The following is a 22,165-nucleotide window of genomic DNA, read 5'->3' as shown; positions in this document are numbered from 1 at the left end:
TTTTTTATGAGGACCAGAACTCATGAAAGCTGGTTATAGATTTTTTTGTCATGGAGCTGACTTAAGAGTACTGGATAAAAGCTATTTGCATATTTTAAAAGTCTCTCTCCTATTTTTCCGGTGTCCAGTAATGCATGGACTTGTTAGTCTTTTCTCCAGTCGAAGCAATTAGCTTGGGTCTGTCCATGCAAGACCTTCTTCCTTATCTTTTAAACCTTTGCCCTCTGACAAAGTTTTCAGGTGTGTTCAGACTGTCAGGCACGCACTGTTACTGCATAAGACTTCTTCCTGTTAAGAAACCAGTCAAAAAAATGTGGGTCTTGCATGTTGCAGGAACATGAGCGTTAGGGAGAAGGTCTAGCCACAAGGGAGTTTTCTTTCAAATGTTTAAAAGAAGAATCAGACCAGCCTTCACGCAGTTTGTTTTTGAGGGGGAAATTAAATCCCTAGGAGGAACTAAAAGAACTTGCCTGTATAGCGACTCAGAGCTGTCTCTCTGCGTTCTGTTTATCATCAAGCATTTGATACTTGTTTTGTGTCATACCTCCAAAGGATAAAGTGGCTTCCTGTTGCTGCATAATGACTTGGTCCCTATTTGATGCTGGATGAAAATCAGAATGAGTATTTCAGGTCAGAATGCTCCAGAATTAGATTATTTTATGGAAAAATTATGATTATGATTTAAGGATTAAACAGTCCTTCAACAATCCTTTTATCACAACAAGTATGCGATGCCCATTTTTCTGACACGAAGCATATCCAAGTGAAATATGGAGTGGACTGCTTATGGTTTGTTAACACAGGAGGGACACATCCAAAGCCATATAAGGAAACAATCGGAAAGGCTAAAAATAGAAGGGAAAACTTATAAACTTGCACCAGGTCATGATCATCTCCCTAGACATAATCTCTGGAAGATACAGGTGTACCTAGAAGCGAGAATTATGAAAAGCTCAATTCTTTGGCTGTCAACAAAGTTGTATGCAAGAAACTTCAGGTTTATCTGCTAGCATGCAGAATGGGTGGTATTCTTCACTGTCAGGTGGATTATGGCAGCAAAAGTGGTAATATTTAATTAAATGGAAGAAGGAGCTACTTTTTCTCAGTCAAGCTTTTGAAATAGCATTTAAGAAGGAGAAAACATACAGGACAAACACTGCAATCGAGCAAGCTCTGAACAACTTTGTATTTAAACAAGTACATTTTCCTTTTTATTTCATAAGAAGTTTACTGTTGAAAAAATGGTATGTATTAAAGCAAACACATTATACATATAGATTAAACATCAGATAGCAAAACCTTACGGAATGAGCACTACTGGTTGTATTATATAGGGTTTACAATCAAAGATATACTTAAAACCCCTCAAGAATTAATGTACTTTCAAGGTAAATTAGGCACAAAATTTAGCTTGTAACTAGCTCTGCAAGCATCTCACTGTGATTTCACTGTTACAAAGTATTACAAGTGATCAAAAACATAAGCTAACTTTTTAAATTTTTAAAATTTTATTCGTACTATATGCTGAAATAGTACAAATGTATACAACACTCCAACTTTGTTAAAAAAGCATGTACAATAGGGACTACAAAGTAGAATCAAAGGGCTAAACAGGAAATTACCCCTTTATTAGGGCTCAGAATTAGTATGACGTAAATCTATGGCTTTGCTTTGTGGACGTATTTGAAATGGAGTAAGTCCTACAAATGTGAGGAAGAAACAGGAAGATATTTTTATTGAATATGAGCTACAATAGTAACATTTTAAAGGAACATTATTAGTAAGGAAACTAGCTGGTATCTGACATATATGCCTCCCTCAATTTTCTGAATAGGATGCAAGATACAATGTGAAATTTTAAAGAATGAGAGATTGTCTCACAAAAAAAAAAAGAAAAAAGAAATCCAAGGAGCAAAAATGCTTCAAGTGATTTGCTGCAAGGTTTTCGCTTAGATGAGGCTTTAGCTTAGAAAGAATCACTAATTTTCAAGAAATGAGAGGGCAACAGCAAGTCTGTGGACCATAATAAAATCTTACCTCACAGGAAACATAGGGATCTTCTACGTATATATATTAGAAAAGTGTTTGATTAAAATACCACATTTTTTTTAATCTTCTGTTAGCAAAATGTATTGCTGAAAGTTGTCCTTTTTTGCTTGTTTAAAACAAAACCCGTTATGATTGCCACAGAACTACAAGGAACTGCATACTTTCTAGGGGTACATTTTTACTGCATCATACAGGAATTGCTTAATAGGTAAAAATGAACATTTTAAAAGTCTTAATGCTGTTTTTGATTAGCAGAAACAGAAAAAGGAATGCACTGAAGCAAGATGATAACAAAGTGTTTCATGCAGTATTTTGGCTTAATGTATAGAGTATTTCAAACCAACGATGTGACTGGAGGGTGGGGTTTTTAATCCATTACATTCACATGACATCATTTAGAATTAAAATTGTATATGAAGGCAAACTATGTGGAAACGTGAAAAATGCCTAACAAAAGCGTGCCAGATGTGTTACTGTTTTGAGCATGCAGAGCTAATGCTTGAAGGCCTATCACAGCAGTATGAAGTACTGCTACTTCTAGTTCTTTACATTACTGCTTTTTTTTATGCTGGCTGTGGTCTGGTCACGGTCAGCAAGTGCTATATGGCATTAGGAGGTTAACCCACAATCTCTGCAGGTTCAGTGACCAACTTAGATCCATCCCATGCTGTCTTGAACTGTTCAGGAACCGGAAATTCTTTCTGGCAAGAAACAAAAGCAACAATGATGGTTAAATAAACTGTGGATACCTTGTGAAAACTGGTGGAATTCTATTAGTGCTGCATGACTGAGAAAGCATTGATAGCTCAGACATGCCAGGATTAGAGAGAAGCCTTCTTCATTACCCTAGGAAGCTATTTTACAATGCCACACAGGAAAAAGCCTTATTGCTACCCAGTTTCAAATAGCCTTGGTATGGTACTACTTTGCAATAATCCCTCTCACACCATTATTTGGAACAACTAAGTAAATAAGCCTCATGTCAGAAATGACTTTAGATTCGATCAGTGTCTGGGTCAGAAGACAGTAGAAAGGATTTAGATGTGGAGACTGAGCGAGGAGACTAATTTTAAGGATGAAAGCAATATTATAATATGGAAGAATAAAAAAAAAACCCACCCTATCATTTTAAGTGTGATACACTTCAAAAGACTCGGCATCCCTTGTGGGGTACACAAAACGAAGCAGAACATCAAATAAAGTCTCCTTCAATTCTGTGTATTTGGTGAAAGGATGGGAGATGTTGGGTCTTTCTCTGTTCCCAGTAAAAAAAAAAAAGATGTGAAGAGAAGGGTTTTTTCATTCAGACCTCAACATGGTGTTTTGATAGCCAATAATTTCAGATGATATGGTGATTTGACTGATCAAAAGGACCTTTTTTTTTTTTTTTAAGAAATAGGTGAATATGCACCCACTGAAAATCCTTCCCTTTTTAGTTATCTGAAGCTGGACATCCAGCAGTCACATTTGGAAATGTGGAACATGAAAATTCTCGTTACATGTTTTCTTTTATAAAGCCTGAACTCCTTTACCATACAAAATTCCAGCCCACAAGATTAGCCAGAAATTTAAGTTCTGTTTATGGCCATTCAGTGCAATTTCAACACTGCTCTGTTGAGGAAACTAGGAAACCATTATAAGTATACTTTGCCTGCATGATCCCTTAGCTAGTGTGTGAAGTGACAGAGCATGACTTCACTAGAAATGCCGGTGGGCTCAGTATGGAAATCTTACACAACAGAAAAGGAGCCAGGAAAATGCACAAGTGGCTTTTAAGGACCGATGCTGAAAATACTAGAAAGTACTACAGATCTACCTATGTATCAACATCTTTAGAAAAAACAAGTATATTATACTGTAGTATTTCATCTGTAGTAGTATTATATTTATCTTAGTTTTAGCAACATCATCTTCAGGCTTGAGTGCTCTTGTGTGTAGTGAGTTTCTTTGGGAGATTATGTTAAGATATCAAAAAGAAAATTATATGGACAGGAGATTAAGCCATTATCTATCAACAAGGAAAGAAATAATGTCATGTCTGGTCTTTGAAATAACTCTGTGCCCCAGAAAATAAGGATTTCTTCGTGCACTGATAGCTGAGATATCACTACATAGAAATTCAATTGTTTTGGATTTTTTTTTGGTGATGTAATATATGTGGTATGTTAGTATCTTTCCTAGCAGTTTACATGCTATTAGCTAACATGACTAGTGGGGAAGCAGGAGGAAAGCTTTAAAAATATCTCACTCACATAATCACCATCTTGGGGGATGAGGATGTTCATCTCGGATGACTTGGCACTCACAATCTCACAATCTAATGATTCCTCACTGAGGTAGATGTGGCAGCCTTCTGTTTTGTTAATAGATATGGTTGGCACTTTCCCCATCACCTGCAAAATAAAATCTGCTTAATATCAAATCTTAAAATGTACACAAAGATACTGTTAATAAAGTCCTCATTGCCTGCCAGGTCTAATTTTGGCCACCAGCATCTGATCTGTGTGTCAGCTGCCTGCATGATGCTTATATTTAATTTGTGAGACACTGTGAAAATTCCTGGTGGTGGGAACAAAGATCCCACCATATATATACACAATAGCAACCTTATACTTCAAGCTTTTAATACACAGATTGATGCAAGTGCTTCCCTGATTCTCTCTAATTTCAGTGACCCTTTTGTGCTGGTATTTAGGCAGTGTTCACCTTGTTCATCAGTGAGAACTGGTTAAGAAATCAAAAGTGTCAACTCCAACCGAGTAAGGGCAACTGAAAGATGCCAGCATACAGTAGTAGTCAACAAGTGATTTGTAAAATGTTCTGAAGACTTCAAAGTTCTTCCAGGTTTTACAGCATGCAATAGGAAAGGGTTTTTATCCCCTTCAGGCAAGCTACAGTTCTAAAAAAGCACTGAGATCAATTTAATTTAATCTCTAAAGATATTTCTTATGTCACTTTAAAAGCAAGCACAAGATTTACTTGAGGGGAGAAAGGGTAATCCCTTGTTTACAGTTCTACAGATTAAAAGATTTCTTCATGGCTAACTGGCTGACTCACTGGTTGTCAGTAAAAATTCCTCCGTCTCCTCCTGCCCTCTCTAGCAGGGACAGCAATATCCTCTGGACAATGCACCAAAAGGGCAGAGGTTATTCTGAGCCATAAAACAGTAACAGCATGGGATAGATATGTACTTGTTAATGAAAGAGTGTCTCTTGTCATTCATGGTAAGAATATATTTTCAGCTTCAGTTCCTTAAATGTGACAGAAAACAAAGAACAAGCGGTCTGTCCTCTTGCATCCCACCCTGATCCTGAAGTCTGATCTATGTAGTGGATCAACACATCTTAAACGGATCTTTCTTTAATGGGTTCTCATGCAATAGAGAACAAAAGGAGGGTGTGTTTAAAAAATTTTGCAAATATCTGGCAAAAAAACCCCAACAAACAACACTGAGAGAAAGGAGAGCCAAACAATATGGCTATGAAGTCACTATTTATAGCAAAATCTGTAGGATGAATTTACTGACATTTGTTGCATTAACATGTCATGTATTTGCAAATTATAAGCTCAGGTCTTCAAAATACTGAGAAAATTGAGGTGCTCAGCACTTGGCATACTGAAACTCTGCAGAAGCTGCCTGATTCAAGCAGCATATAGCATATAGCCAGACTCTACCTCTTAAATGGAACTGCACTCTGCTCCATGGCATAGAAGCCTTATGCAATATTCATAGAACCTGCTTAATCAAAAGAATTTTTATTCTCAGAAAAGATATTTTCCTTTTATTTGAGTATTAACAAGCTGTGGTTTCACTCCTCATTACGTATGAATTTTTCGGCTTTTATGAATAGTTCTAGAGGTAACGATAAAAATCATCTAGTTATTTAAGAAAACCACTCAAATAAATGCCAGGGATCTTTTTCTTTAACGAACTGTCTCTGCCATAAGAAGACATGTACTCATGAATAAAACTGCTTGTTACAGCTTAGAAGATTCTGCACAGCTGGTAGCAATGTCAAGTCACTTGCATGAGATTCAAAATATAAAAAAAAATCTTGCTGCTATTCCCTGTGGTGGCTGTGACCAGTCTTTCTGAAGCACGGAGCAGGATTATCTACATTTCATGTCATACAGCAGGCACAGCCTTTTAAGCAAAAATCCTCACCTTGCTTGCAGACTGGCAGTTTGGTATAATTTAATTAACATTTCATTTTTTTTTCGCTTAAAATAATACATCCTAAAGTCCTTTCTTGAGACTAGGTTGTGTATGTTGGACACAACCCAGTACTAGAGCATGTATAGTTAGACCTCTTTGGAATGGGATGAATGAAGTGCCGTAACTGTCAGGCAGACCGTCTATATTTTGGAGGGGGCAAGTGTCCCCAGTACAGAAGGCAATACATGGATTTAAAATACATCTCTTTTCATGAGAACCACAAGGAAGGACCTCTGATGCAGCTTTGCTTACTTGGTTATCAAAGACAAAACCAGGAGAGGCTCATAGCCCATTTGTAGGCAAGTGGTGACTACATTACTTATGTAATGTGCCATGTCGCTGGCAGGGGAGATTTCTTAAATCCTGGTGCCTACTTTCACTTTATGTCATTTAGTTGCCCTTCGACAGTCTATTTGAACATTCCCATTGAGAAAATAAGAAAAAAAGAAATAACCATTTTCTGGGCTTAGAAATCAATTAGCTCACTGCCAGAATTTGTTCCATAAGCACCACTGAACTTTCAAGTCGTAGGAGCTGTTTACCATGAAAGCAAGCAAATTAGGGCCAGAAGTAATAGTCAGCTTCCGTGGAACCCAAAGGGACTGGGCTAAGGGAGGTTTGTTCAGTGATGCTCAGTAGTTTTCATAGGCATTTTCTAAATACATCAGCAGAATTTAGTGCATGTAAAGATACATTTGGATGCATCAATCTCTTATTTTTGTTGTGCTCCTGTGAGTTTTTAAAATCTCTTGTTGCCACATGTTGGGCTTTTTTTCCCTGCTTTTTCTGTCTGTCTTTGGTTTTCAAATAGATATTTACCTGAATCTGAATATCCCTGGAATTGATCACTTCCACGATTCCCACAACGTTGTCAAACACGAGGCCAAACTTTTTACAGTTGTCTAAAATAAAAGCAATCATAAATAAGAAAGGCAAGATAAAAGCAAATATACGCACACCTGCTACATTAACTACAAAAATTCCCAGTCTTAGCTGAGCAGCTTTACTCACGTGATGAATCCTTTAAGCGAATGGAATGATTCAGATGCATTATTAATCACACAAGTCAGTTTTTTCAAGATTGGCATTTAAAGCCCAGCTGAGTGATCTACTCACCAATAGTAATTGAATTGATTTTTCCTTTTATCTGAAGCGTAGATTTGTTACACTTAAAAATGTAGGCCACTTGCTTGAGTTCAGTGTTGTTAATGACCAGGTCATTCTTATCCTCTTGATATTCCTATTTCAAAAGAAAGTTTATTTAATTGGTTGTCTTTAACTGGCTAACAGTCAGACAGAGTTTATCCTCGAGTCATTGCATCTTCAGTTACAACAGAGCAATATCCTTCCTGTGGCTTAAAAATCTAATCTGCTTGGTGATTGGATATTTCACCTAATTCACCCTTAGGAGACACATGTATATTTTTGAGCTGCAGAACTGAAGAACTTAGCACAGACCATGACAAAACCCATTTTTTTTTTGTAGCAAAGACATTATGCTTACAACAGTTTAAAAATGCACTCACAAAACGGTTGCTTGGCTCCCATCCCGAAGAACAGAACACGTTTCCGTTCCCCCAAATGTTATATAATGTTCTATACAGCATGTAACGAACAAGTACAGGCATTACCATATACAATAAGGGATAATAGGTGAAGAAACTTCCTTTCATTATGAAACATGAAAGGACATTTACACTCCATGGATGTCCAGGAAAGACTAGGGATCCACAAGGAAAGTCCCAGGTACTATAACCCTGAGGCAATATAACACAGGCAAACAGTGAATGCACCTTATGCAAACTCAGCTCCACAGTAATGACTGTGTATATAACCTTCCGTAGGACTAAACTGCATATTGTTTCATCCCTCTTTTAACCAACGCAGTCACGTGAATTTTCACTCATAGATTCTTTGGTATGTGCCTACATAAATGAACTCTCAAAACTTTAAACAAATCTATCTTTTCCATCTGTAGATTGAGCAAAAAGAAAACACTTCTCTACTTCCAAGCGTGGGAGACATGCTTGCATGGAATGGCTGATGAAAAATAAATGTATAATTCCATTGGTTAACAAAGCTGGAGAAGGTGCTCTGTGATAATACTATTATCTCTCATTCACATAAATGGCCTGCAAGAAGAGATTTTAATTGGAGTTCTCCACTGGAATTGTTTCTGGGGGATTGTCTGATTTTGCAAGGAAGTTATATGCTGGTTCTGACATTCTCCAGTTCAGATGAATTAGTATATGATTCTCAGAGACGACTGAATTAACTTTAGATGCTACAGAATAGTAAAAGCTAAACTGTAGCAAGGCAGAGCTATACAAGACTCAGCCCGTTTTAGCTGCAACTTTGATTTGTTGCACCTTGATCACGTACAGCCTTTTGCAAGACGTTTCAGTTCTCGACCTGGTTTGCAATGTGCAGGGTGCAATCCAGAGGTGTGACTGGAACTCACCACTCTCCACTTCTTTCCCTCTAGCTCTAAGACAGGGGCATGGCTCTGCTGCGGGGAATTCTTGGGAGAGGTGGGACTTGGAGTATGGCTTTTTGTGGGAGAACGAACAGATGGACCTTGGGCACGTAGGCTGGGGTTCTTGTGAGTCTTCTGGTCATCAGAGACATGTCGAAGCCCTTAAAAAAAAAGGGAGGGGAGTTTATGAAAGAGAGCCTGTTTTCCAGTTGTAACGGTGTTCGTATTTGAGCAGGAAAGGTTCATTTGTAATTGTGTTAAATTATTCTGTGAATTTACGTTTTTTATTTCCTCAAAGTTTGCCTGGGTAACGACCCAAAGTGTAACTGCCTACATATATTTAGCAGTTCATATAAAACCTCTTTTACTGCAGATGAGCTATCTTAGTATCTTTAACAGGAAATGCTGCAATGTCTTCTAGTCCCTCTCTCTGTTTGTAGGGCGCTCTGAGAGCTTGTTATATCACAATTTTGCATCCATAAAAATGAGATTATTTTTATAATTCATGACAATATGTGACCTATCCTTGCAGCATGAAAAGCAGATATATTAATCTTATGTATTTAAACTCACAACCATCCACTTTAATTCCAACTGTCCAGTATTAACACAAAAAGCTTTATTATTGCACTCCACACTGAGCTGTAAGCCATACCTTTTCATCTAATGTAACACATTTTGACCCAGGCTGGTACACTGAATGAGAATTAGAAAGGGGGATACATTTTTATTGCAACTGCAACTTAGAGGTTCACCAGCTACTCAGGATTGAAGATGTACAGCTTGGCTGCCTTAAAATTGAAAGGATACCTCTAAATAAATGGTGTGAATTTCAAGTATGCTGAACATATTTGGGTGCTGTTGCTTCTAAAGGAGGTTTTGGTATGCAGTCTCATCCATCAGACTCAGTGCAAGCTCAGAAAGATCCGAGCCTTTTAAATGTATCTTAAAAAAAGTAGTGGAAATTGGGTTAATACATATAGCAGCTCTGGATGTAGTTTGACTCATGGACAAAAATTTGATTTCTTTTCTCCTGACCTTTGGTAATTGCCTCTCCCTGATTAAGCTCTGCAAATAGGGCTGAGCGAGATGCAGTTCCTTCATCCTTTACGGTTTCTGTATCAAAGATGGGGGGAGGTCCAGGTGGTGGCGGTGGTGGTGGCGGTGGCGGGGAGAGGCATGACCCACTTGTTAGAACAGATCGCATAGACATGGGTGATGCAACAGGACCCTGTTTGAGATAGAAGGAAATTATTTTACATACAGTGTTTCAACGAACATTGTATTATGATAACTCTTATTTATTAACATCCTTGAATGCTGTGAGTTTGAGCGACTCTACAAAGCCACAGGCTCAGAAGAATTTCTGGCACCATAACTGAATGTAATACTATGTATCTTTCCCTGTATCAAAGCAGGCAAGGCTGGAAAGACTGACAGGCCACAGCACTACCTTACTGCAGAATTAATCCACCTAAAATATTTCTCTCAAATTCTTGTCAAGAGTGATGTTAAAAATCTTTACTAGTAAAGATTCCATAATTTATTCTACTGTCTACTTACATTAAAGGGAAAATGTCTCCTTTTTTTCAGATACCAAATTCAGTTAGACATAGCTTGGTGTGCATTCAGAAACATACAGAAAATGTTTTGATCTAGCACAAATAACTGGGAGGGTCATGAACTGTCAGTTATACATATGCAACATGCTAAATTGTACACAAGATCTAAAATGCTATTCTTCAGACTGTTCTAGTCATCTGCAAAGATTCAAATTACAGCAGAATGTAAAACTATGGTGATTCAAGTCTCATTTCTGGAATTCAGTATTTGAGGTTTTAGTTCATTTTCTCAAGTTCTTTTTTCTTTTTTTCAATTGCAGGAAAACACAGCACACAAGTTGTAAGTGAGGGGGCCTTGGTAAAGTAAGTAATCCAATCTTTCAGTTTACATAATCAAAAGTACATGTTTTGGTCTGAATTATAATGCTTACATAGAATATTATCAAACCGACAGAAAATACTAATAATGACCTAATTAAAATTTTATGCATCCTAATAATAGATGTTAGACAGAATCTGAGAAACTGAGAATGACTTTTTCTCTCTTGCCACTGAGTGTCACTCTGATCCCACCTCTCTGCAGCAGAGCCAAGACTGTTTAAAAGAACGTTGTGAAAAATTAAATTGGTTCTGATGGATTTCGCTACCTATACAGATATCGTGGTTTGCATCAGCACATCTTTATTAGGTGGGCAGATACAATGGGAAAATGACAGGGGCTTACAGAGTCATAGCTCCTCTAATTGGCTACCTTTGTTAAGAGATACAGGTTGTTAAAAGTGCATCCCTGGTAATCAATACTGGAAACAGATACTGCTTAGCTGGACTCAGAGGATATTTTTAACCATTTATGATGCTACTCCTTTCTGCTTTCCACTGAACTGAAACAGCAGAGTATCCATCTGGTTCATGCATCTCACATGAGTGAGAACTGTAGCTATTTTTAAAAAAGTAAACTTGTTCTGGCCTGTAATCCCAAACTGGTAACAGGAAAGGGGCTGAGGTGCACATGCTCTTTTTTTCTTTTTCATCTTCAGACACACTTCTTAAAAATAAAAAAGAAGCCTGGCACATTTAAGTAACTGCATTCAAACCTCTTAGTCATTATGACCCTAATTAGAGTAGCAGGGAAAGAGAATATTATTAGTTAACCTCTTAATGTACACCCTCTATTGGCACATGCATCTTCAGCATATAAGTACTGTTGCATTTGAAGGCGCTGTTCATGGAATAGTGATGAAATTAGTTTATGAAATTAGTGATGAATACATAGCAAGATTCTTTGTCAGATCAGTGACGTTAAAACTGCATTGCACAAAAAAGACTGTTGAGTCCCTGGTACTTGGGTGAGTAATGAAACTGATGCAGTGGTACAGTTTGATTATTTCTGAAAGGATCCAAGATCTCTCAAGGGAATGAGCTCTCTTCTACGTCATTAAATATTTTTGATCAAATGTAAACAAATGAGAAGACTCTCCTTTTGGAATTGATTATCATTTATTGTCAAGATATACTGGAACTGATGTGGACTGCTTTTAGAGACATTTCTTTGTTGATGAATACATTTAACTCGGAGCGTTTCTGCTTACATACTCAGTAGTTATAGATTATTGGTTTAGGCTGGGGACAACTTTTTCACTGGGCCCTCAATTTACACGGCCTGTCTTCTTGTCTCTGCTAATGCCAGTCATGTTACCTACAACAAAGTCAGCACAACTGTGAATTATTATAATAAAAAACATGAATGTAAGTGGATTTAGTGGCACAATCGGTTGTTGCTGCCTGAGGTGCAATAGAGATCTTCCCTATCTGTTGCCTGCAACCATAGCAACTGAATCCACTATGTCCTGGTTATCCAGAATTACGAACATTGCATTTGCAGGGCTTTTTAAAATACTCAAATACCCAGACACGGCACTCGCCATTCACAGTGCAGTATGAACATGCAGTTATGAATTATGCTTTATGGAAGGAGATTAATAGTAGTAGTGGTAGTAGTTAATAACTTGTAGTCTGGGATAAAAACCTGATTTCCCAAATTCCAGACTGACATCTGATTTCCCAAACATACCTTATTGCTTCCACCTGCATAAATACAGTGCTGTGATTTTCCAGAAACTTGTGTGCGTAAGACTCACATGTTCATTTGGAATTAACACCAATTAAATTTTGCAAAGGCTGCAAAGATGCATTAGAGAAAAAAAGATGTAGAAGTTATCTGGGTATTCTGCATACAACACAGAGTGGTGGGTCACTCTGCCAGTCTCTTTGCTAAAAGTGTCAACTGAAGGCCATCACAAATTGTGCAGAAGACCCCAGGCTCAAATGATGCCGCTGAGTAGTGCATCAAAGGCCATTTCCCTAATGGCAACAAAAGTATGGGAATGTCTATGTAACTGAGGTGGAAGCAAAACTCAGAGGGATTTATCTGTGGAAGTGGAGGATCTGTCTCTCAGAACTCTGAAAGAACTATCTTGTGAAAGTACAGACAAAAAGGAAGGATTTTAAATGCATCAATCAAGTTTAGATGTGATTTTGTATGACTGGAGAATGTCTTACTTACTTTTCAAGAAAGAACAGAGGTAGGAAAGGGTCTGGGAAACTAGGAGCGTCTTTCTCTTCTAGAGCAGCACTGATGAAAAGACAAGTCTAGTCAAAAATCTCAATCCTTGACCTGAGGAGTGAAGACATTCTAGTCCTTTGAGTGGGTTTCAAGTGTAGGAAAAAAAAATTATCCTTTGCCCTCACACTGCCCATCTGCCTCCTCTTTTCTTTACAAGCCTGGTCCCTCCACCAAAGTCAGTGGCTATCTCCACTGAGCTCAAAAGACTATGAGTTAGATTTAATTAAGAACACAGGAGCTGTCACAAGGTCTCTTAATTTTGTGCAGTCACAGAAATAAGAGATGGACTGAACCTCTGCTGTTAACTTTTCTCCTGCATGACAAATTCTTGTCTAGTTTATGACCTGAGTTAGAGCTACATGAGCTAACAGATACTGTATCATGGTATTTTCAATTAAGTCTGAACATCTATGGCCATTCTGAAAACTGCAAACAATTGCAATCATAAATTAGGCCAGACAAAATTGAAGGAAAAATCCAAGGAAAAAAGGTCGTCAAAGTACAGGGAGGGACTAATTGCTCCACTGTAGATCTACCATCTTACGGCATGTACACATCCAGTAAGACAATCCCCCATTGAAATAGAACAGCATGGAAAAGACAGGTAAGTCTCACTAATGAGGAGGCATACAGAGATTTGCTGTAAAGAGGGGTTCAGTCTCAGTCTGGCTTTTGTCTTCTTTTCTTTGCCATTTTGATTTACCTGACTGAAATCAAACAAACATTCAAGTGAGGTGAAATTCTTTGTGGGAAGAGTGGCTCAGGGGAACTCTAACAAGGGACCAGAAAGTACAAAAATGAACTGGAAATGCAGAAAGCACCTTGCACTTCTTGCATTCCCTGCATGCCAGGAAGATGGGACCTGTGCTGCAAACATGCTGATGAAAAGGCCAGTTTTAAAACCACTCTAGTGAAGTGGTTCCAGGAACTTTCTTTTTTGATTAATTTTGACCTCTATTAATACATAGACCTCCAAGTTACCAACCTAAGTCACCGGCAATTGGTTTGCTTTCCTTAGTCACCCTTCCAAGATCACTTAGATCCTCAGGCTCTAGAATATTTCTGAACCAGACTCTTAAACTGTTCTGGCATCTGGCCATACTTGTGCGTAGTCCTATCCAATTTCAACTAAAGTGCCCATCACAAAGTCCATTCATTTCTGTTCTGTATAGCGTGGTGTTTGTGAGAGCTGCTGGCAATAAAATAGCATGTTATATGCCCGCAAAAGTTCATCTATCCTAAAGCAGCAGGTGCTTACCAGCATTGCTATTTGCAAACAACTCTTCAGATTAACTTCAAGCAGATGTTAACAACAGGGTATCTTTACACGAAGAGTATGAAGAGCCATTTGGACTAGCAAAGGCGGTTATTTGCAAGCCGCCTTTCTTCCTCTTTTATTTCAGCTGTTTGCCTTGGTAACAGCTGCTGTTCTCAGCACTGTGGTGCCTATAGACATCACGTCAAGTTATGCTGATAGCCGACTGTTCCCATTAACGTGTTGGTGTGGTCATTTTTCCATCGTTTGCAAATTCTTGTAAGAATTATCGGGGAACAGATAGCTTCAGCCTTACTTTATGAAAATGTTGACACAAAAATAAGCCATTAACTTTTAACCTGCTAGCTTTGTATCATAGTGAACTTGATGTGCTTTAAAACTTGCTCCTGGAGCTTTTTGAAATGGGGGAAAATGTAATTCTCTGAGTGAGGTCCTACCCAGAACAGGAGATGCGGGCCTTGCAGCCTTGTAGTAACAGCTCTGTAGGGGATGGAACATTGCAGAAATTTCCTCCCAGCGAAAAAATTGTCTTCAACCTCCAACTACCACACTCTGAATGGGGTGACCGGAACGGGTCAGGGTTTGCTCCTCGCTGGATAGCCCAGAGCCACCTGCAGAGAGGCCCAAAGGCCTCCCATTGACGGTGGGTCACTACCTTCCTCTAGTGACAGTGTCTGAAGCTGCTCATGGAGCTATGTCTGATAAATGTGTATTATCACCTGGCAAGGGTTTGCAGGATTGCAGTACAGCCTCAAAGTATGTTGTATTTCTACCTTTAAATTGTAGGACTGGCAGAAGGGTGAGGCACTCTTCTTTTTGTCCTTGCTGGCTACCTAGCTGGCTCACTGGAAGAAAGAAATGACTGTTTATGTTGAGGCAGCTGGCTGGTTAAAATTCATCTATGTCGAATCTCATTTCATTCCCTTGAAATTACAGTAGAGAGGAGTGAAGCCCTTTGCTTCTGAGAAGCTGGGCCTTATTACAGCACATTTCTCCTAAAGGCTTCCCCTGGAGCACAGGGCAACAGCCAGTCTTGTTAAGAGAAATAAAATGCTGTTCCTACATAACACAAGTGCTCTGGATGCCATACTGTCAGTAATTTTTGGTGGCCATATGCAGCTTGACATGTCTTTAGGTCTAAACCCAGCTAATGAGAGACAGTAAGATTTTTTTTTTTTTTTTCACATGTTATCACAGATGTTACTATTTCCTGAGCTATTCTTGCGGACCAATTCCCTGGGTTAGCCTTCCATGTCACTGTTACTATATTTGTAGTATTGTAGCAGCAAGGAGCCCTAGTCAGAAGCTCATATCTCTGGGTATATGAGGGGCTTATGTGCCAGGCCCTGTATAAACACCCGCCGTGTTCCGCTGTGTTTATCCAGCTTTAGGCTGACACAGTGCAGCACGGAAACTGGGGGGAACGAAGTTCTCGTGGTGGGAACCTGCTGTAGAGCATTTGAATGAACACACATTTCTTGTAGCTGCAACGGTCATTTTTTACTCAGGACAAACAGGTTATAGACATCTATAAAATACACAGACATAAATTATATATGCATGTGTATAATATACAGTACCTATTTTATTAGTAATTCATATTAAGAAGTAAGTGTCTATTTGCGGCTGAGGCAACAGGTGGCTTAGATAGAGGCATAAAATCCCTTCCTTAATTTATTGAAAAGCCTTCTTTTCATGGCAGCAGATAAACAGGAATCCTAATGGGGACTACATTCTTCTGAAAAAAAGAAAAGATATCCCTGTTTTCTACCCCTCTCCCTTTATAGTAATCTTAGTTTCACACCTAAAATGATTTCAGCTTTCTGTATTGTTCTTTCCATACACATGCACTGCCAAAGACAAAAATCATGAAGCTCAAAATATCATGTATCAACCCCTGCGAACAGGTGGACTGTGACTCAGGGGCACAGAGCTCTTGTTAAGGTGTTTTTTGTGTAAAAGTAGCTTAGCACAACAGTTCCATTACCTACCGTATTTAAGCCATCTGTCTGCAAGGGGTTATTCTGTCCCGAGATCCGCAATTTACTAGATGAGACAGCTGACTTACAGGGCCTGTAATCTTTGTGAGTTAAAACACAAAACAGCAAAAAACAGGCCAGCCTCTTTTCTTGTTACTGGGTCTCAGCAGAATTATTCATCTGTTGAGTTTGCAAACTTTGAAGCCCCCTTTAAGACACTTCTGCCATTTATCACCTGTTCAGGACTTAAAACGGTGCTTATATCTTCGCAGTTACCCAAACAGAAATGTTTTATGCAGCCGAGGTCTTCTAAATCATTTGAGATCTGTATGCTAATGTAATTGTCAACAAGTAGCTTGCTCCCATAGGCACATTAAACCATCTTTTACTTATATAAGCATTAAGTTAAAAAGAAGACCAATCCCTTTAGCAATATAGTGAAGTTTTAACAAATGTACCTTTTCCTTTTTTCTCCATTTTACATACTTTCAATTTTCATTTTCCTTTCTCTTTTCCACTGGAACTAGGTTGCATTATGTTACAGGTCAGGTTGCATTTGACAGCTGTTGTCAAACAAGTCTCTCCCAGATTCTCCCTTAACATCTCTGAATGGTGTTTGGTCACTGATGTTAAAAGGACACCGCCGATATTCAGTAAAGACAAATATTGTCAGCTATTGTTGGAATATGGGAGTAACACTACTTTCTTTCAAAGGGATGTGGATGTAATTGAGGCAGTCTCCACCAAAGAGGCAACTATTGTAGAGTTGTCAGGATGGCCAGTTTTTAAATTGACAGCGTACCAAAAACTGAACTATATTCTCTGAGAAAGAAACAGTTAAGATTAGAGGATGCAATTTTTTCAACAAAAAAGTATAAGGAAATAGGAAAAGGGAAGGGAAGAGAAAGGAATGGAATAGGACAGAAAAGGAGATGAAAGGCTATGACTGAGAAAAATGAAGCACTCTGAAAATGTCTACATCTTATCCAAGGCACAGGCATTTAAATCAGCGTATCTATGCTGCTCTTAGTTCTATCCGAATGAGGCCTCTGAGATTGTAGTTGTGGCTGTGGCTGGAATTTGGCACTACAGTTTTGACCTTTAGCTTTAGTGAAGTGGCTCAGACGATGGCTTCTTGATAAGTGGGTCAAACTAAACACAGCATAGAAGAGACACTGGAAAGATAATAGGAAGCTTTTGCCTGCAGAAGTTGGTCTTTTGCAGCTTGCTGACCTCAATATGTAGAGAGACGATATATTACAGGAAAATGTTTTGGTAGTACAGGAGAGAGGCAGGGTCATTTTATAAGAAAATGTCTGGAGGTGATTATTTCAGAGAAGAATGAAATGGCCAAAGTCTGTACTGAGACTACTATAATTGTGCTCAATCAGGCTAATGTAGGGATTACAATGGTTCTCAGTGTGGAGCCTGTGGAGAATTTAAACTTTTAAAGAGCATTTTAAGAAACTATCTAATGACTTGTAAGTATTTTTTAAATTGTATTATTTCAGGAAAAAAAGACTTGAAGATACTGTATTGGCTTCAATGGGAACAGGATATAAATAAATCTCAACTGCTTGTAAAATGATGCAGACTTCCCCCTAAGAATTTGTTTTGATTTGTAAATGATGGGGGGACATTTGTCACTTGACTGAAATTCTGTATTAGAAATTAAACACTGCAATGAAATTCACTGCTAGTTACTAAATATTTCCTGTTTGCAAATAATCCTGCTGGCAAAATTTGTTCTAAATGACTATTGTATTCAAAGAAGAAAAACTTAACTGCAAATCCACCTGCAACTGAGAGAAACATTCAAGACAATTATTCTTGAACAAGATTTGTTTCTTAACACTTATTTGATGTACAGGAAACTACAGCAATCTCTCATTATTACTGGTGGTTTTCTTGCTGCAAAGTAAACTTGCAGAAACAGGAGCAGAAGTTTCACTTCCCCATCTTACTCATGCAGTCCTTGTAGCAAACAAATTTTTATTAGGCATTCTTGTGAGCTTATATTACAGCTGTTCATTTCTTTGCATCACCAAAAAAGTAGAGAGGGAAGAAAGAGCCATGCTTCAAATGCTTCAATGGAATCCCTTCTACAGGCAAAAAAAAAAAAAAAAAAAAAAAAAGGGCACTTGCTGTTTATCAGTAAGAACTGAAAAAAGACATAGTTTACTGTTACACCTGTAGATTTCATGTTAAGTCAGAAAGTTGTAGCAAGCAAAAATGTCAGTTGCTGCATGGGTAAAATGCCACACTGGGCATTTAAAACATTTCATTATAAATAACAGCTTTTGCATGAGACATTGACATCTGAGAATGTCATATCTGTAGAAGATTAAAACTTGCAAATCTCCATTAGGCTGGTAATTGCTATTGTTCTCTTTGTCAAGATGGCTAAATTGCTATGTAGTGAGTATAGTGAACTGCTACTCGCCACAGGGTATGTGGGACAGAAGGCAGCTCACACTTTACATTCAAAAAAATGCACTACAAAAGTACACTTTTAACGAAATACTGTAGATACATCTGACTTCCACTGACAAGCATATTTTCCCTGACATTTGCACAATCAATTAATGAAAATGAATTCTTCAGATCATGGTGAAAATACAGACTGGAACATTTTACTCTCTGGGAAAATCCTGCTCACAAACATACATACTTTAAATATGTAGTTTTCTTCTGTGACCACAGTACCCACAAATATTCTAACCATATCCATCCTGTCGTGAAATGCCTGTGGTTTACCCAGGGTCCAGTTTTGTACCACCACTCCACAGGGGTAGCAAAACAGGCTCAGGTACACAAAGCTCTCAAGGTCCTTAACTCCACTGATTTCTTGGCTTTCTCCTCACACAGTCCCAGGCATTTCAATAGGATGCCTTCAAGGAGTAAAATATCGTCACACATCTTGGCAGAACCAGAGCCAAAGTGAATAAGAACTGTTGTTAGATCCAAAAATCTATAAGCATCTGCTTTTATCACAAATCTATTGGAAAGCTGATAGCAGTAACTGTTATTGTCAGAGCTGACTGCTTAGCCATTATTTCAACCTTTTCTACCTGTTTCAGGTAGAAACTACCTGCTTACTGCCAGAGCCAGAAACACTTCACTGCATGCACTAGCGATCTGTGCCAAGGCAGGCTGCAGCTGCCCTGTGCAGCTTGATGGAAGGGTAAGGGGGGGGGGGGGAGTGGAAATGGCACAGCTTTGTGATACTGCCATGGTACATGGCCAGAAATGTGCACACCACAGTATGCAGTATCTATAGGTAAAGGGGCCAACTGCCCACTAAAAAACGCGTCCCTGCCTTTCTGGAAACCCAAGCATGGACTGATCTAGGCTGATGCTCCTGGGGTTTTGTTGCAGTTCAAGCTATGAGAATAAAGCTCTGAGAGAAGCAGTAGTTAATGTTCTCCCTGACTCTTTAGTCTCTTTAGAGATACTCAAATATGTTACTTAATAGCTTCAAGCATTGCTTTGTTGAATTCTGCAGATATGAAGGTTAAATTATTGGTATAACGTACTTTTAAATGTGTACTTAGACAGGCCAAAAACTTTCTCTCTTTCTCTCTCCCTCTATAATAAAACGGCATTTCTGTATCAACGTCTCTCTCTCATAAATGTGCCACTTTCTTAATGCCTTGCCAAACTACTGCTTTTTCCGTTTTTCCTTTTATACATATAAGTGGAAGCTGCTGTGTGCAATGATTAACAACTGCGTCTGGAATGTATCTACAGCTTTTATATATATCGTAGTTCTGTCTAGGCCCTGATTCTGCAGACCTTTATGCTTAACTTCACACAGCATGAATCTGTGATTTTCATTCTCACTTTAAAACGTATAACAAAAATCAAATTATCACTTGAGTAACTCATTGCTTTCTTGAATGTATTTGTTACCAAGCTTCAGAGAAATATTTAAACAACATTTAAACAACACGCTATTTAAACAACCTGCTAACTTACTGGATTCTAATTTCCTTACACTCACCTGAAGTAAAATTTTTAAAAATTATACATCCATAAAAATATGTTTGTAATTTAATCTTTCTGCACACATTATATGAATGATAATTCAAATGAGCCATACTTCCAAGACATGTTTCAGATCTGAGTGATATCCAAAGTGCGTGAAATCAATACTTCAGATGCAGTAATGGGTTCATCACTCATGATGGAATGAGCGCTGTTGGCAGGAAACTATGCTTAATATGAATAAACAAGTCACACCTAGATTTGTATTCAGCAATTTCTTGCACAACTAAAGAAAGGGAAATAGAAAGATGTCATGGCTGCGATGCTCGTTTAAGACCAGTCAAATATAATCTGCAATAGCTACACTTCTGAATAAGATTACCAGTACTCCCCAGCACTGAGTTCCTCCTGTTTGATCAAATGGCTGTAACAGATCTTTATCTTATAAGACTATTTCCATACTTGTAAAGTTCCATTAAAGGTGAAGATGATTCTTTCTCTGTCTTAACAAAACTAAATTTGCCCCAGATCCTCAGACTAATTTTGCTAACAGGTACTACAATTTCTTTTCCTTATCTAATAATAATCTTAAAATCATTAGCTCTTCTCACATTCACTGATAAAAATAGAGTAGGTTGTAGCAAGCGTGAAATTTTGTACTAAATTAAGGAAGAGAATCATGTTTAATATTTTAAAGTTTTGCTACAGAAACCTACAAAGCAGCAGATAATTCCAGTCTTCTAATTTATCACATTTAAACGTTTTTGCATTGGTTCAAACTAAAAAGTCCACACATATCATGGTGTCTCCTGTGTTTGAACTTGCACTCAAATACTTGAGTACTGTAAGGCCTTGTACAATGTCTAATAAAGGGTGTGAAGAGAAAGTTGCATAGTCTGTCGCTGAGCACAAGTAACACACATTCTCTTACAGGGTTATCACCTCCATACAGTAACTTTTCCAGGTACCACAGAATCATAGAATGGTTTTGGTTAGAAGAGACCTTTAAAGATCACCTAGTCCAATACCCCTGCCATGGGCAGAGACATCTTTCACTAGATCAGGTTGCTCAAAGCCCTGTCCAACCTGGCCTTGAATGTTTCCAGGGATGGGGCATCCACAGTTTCTCTGGGCAACCTGTTCCACTGTCTCACCACCCTCATCATAAAAAAATTCCTTCCTTATATCCAATCTAAATCTACCCTCTTTCAGTGTAAAACTGTTGCCCCTCGTCCTGTCACTACACACCCTGGTAAAGTCTTTTTCCGCCTTTCTTATATAATATAAAGTCCCCTTTATATATTGAAAGGCTGCAATAAGGTCTTACCGAAGCCTTCTCTTCTCCAGGCTGAACAGCCTCAACTCCCTCAGCCTGTCTTCATAGGAGAGGTGTTCCAGCCCTTCTTCCATGTTAAGACACATTCCATCTGAAAGCTCTACTTCACTTCTCTATATTCCTGAGTTCTTTCTTATTTCCTGAATTCTTACAATGGTTTGGTCTGGGAATTAAATTACCTGGTGGCCTACATTAGTCCTTTGAACAGACAATCAATTTTTTAAAAAAGTATTTGCTTACACAGAAGAAATTATAAACTTGGTGTGAAAGACTGCATGTGCACGTATGTGAGCGTACTGGTAAGTTTAGGAGATGGTAACAGCAAAGAGCTGGCTAATTATATTTTTAATGTACTTCAGAAATTCTCTGAACCTGGTAATAAATACGAGCACATTATAAGAATAATATAGAACATTGCATCAATGTAGACAGTGGACATAAACTGTGATATCACACAGAAAATTAATTCTTCGTGTTTATACCTCTCTTAGAGAACAATATTCATTGCCATCATCCTGCTATGTATCTCAGATGTAACACACAGAAGATGTTTATCTAAATACATAGAGTATAGATATTATGCATACATTTACTCTCTATATATGTATTTCAAAAATTATTTCTGTATGTATAAAATAACAGTTTTATAAAGATAGCTATC

The 22,165-nt window shown here is 38.2% G+C and overlaps 1 protein-coding gene and 1 long non-coding RNA gene across 2 annotated transcripts in view; one reads left to right on the top strand and one right to left on the bottom strand.

Moving 5' to 3' along the window:
- The window catches only part of LOC309686772, a 78,852-nt gene that overhangs the window by 1,034 nt on the left and 55,653 nt on the right, over nt 1–22,165 (top strand). Inside the window, exon 2 of the long non-coding RNA XR_014270582.1 lies at nt 10,624–10,666. This is a non-coding gene — a long non-coding RNA (uncharacterized lncRNA). The remainder of the gene's footprint in view (nt 1–10,623; nt 10,667–22,165) is intronic.
- The window catches only part of CAP2 (cyclase associated actin cytoskeleton regulatory protein 2), a 70,228-nt gene continuing 49,245 nt past the window's right edge, over nt 1,183–22,165 (bottom strand). Inside the window, exons 8-13 of the mRNA XM_082499530.1 lie at nt 9,780–9,972; nt 8,727–8,902; nt 7,382–7,505; nt 7,085–7,167; nt 4,302–4,442; nt 1,183–2,750 (exon numbers count right to left, since the gene is read on the bottom strand). Coding sequence (XP_082355656.1) covers nt 2,667–2,750; nt 4,302–4,442; nt 7,085–7,167; nt 7,382–7,505; nt 8,727–8,902; nt 9,780–9,972 — 801 coding nt within the window. The 3' untranslated portion in view covers nt 1,183–2,666. The remainder of the gene's footprint in view (nt 2,751–4,301; nt 4,443–7,084; nt 7,168–7,381; nt 7,506–8,726; nt 8,903–9,779; nt 9,973–22,165) is intronic.

The sequence above is a fragment of the Vanellus vanellus genome, assembly GCF_965231255.1.
Source record: "Vanellus vanellus genome assembly, chromosome: 2".
NCBI lineage: Eukaryota > Metazoa > Chordata > Aves > Charadriiformes > Charadriidae > Vanellus > Vanellus vanellus.
This window is presented reverse-complemented; position numbering and strand designations above follow the sequence as displayed.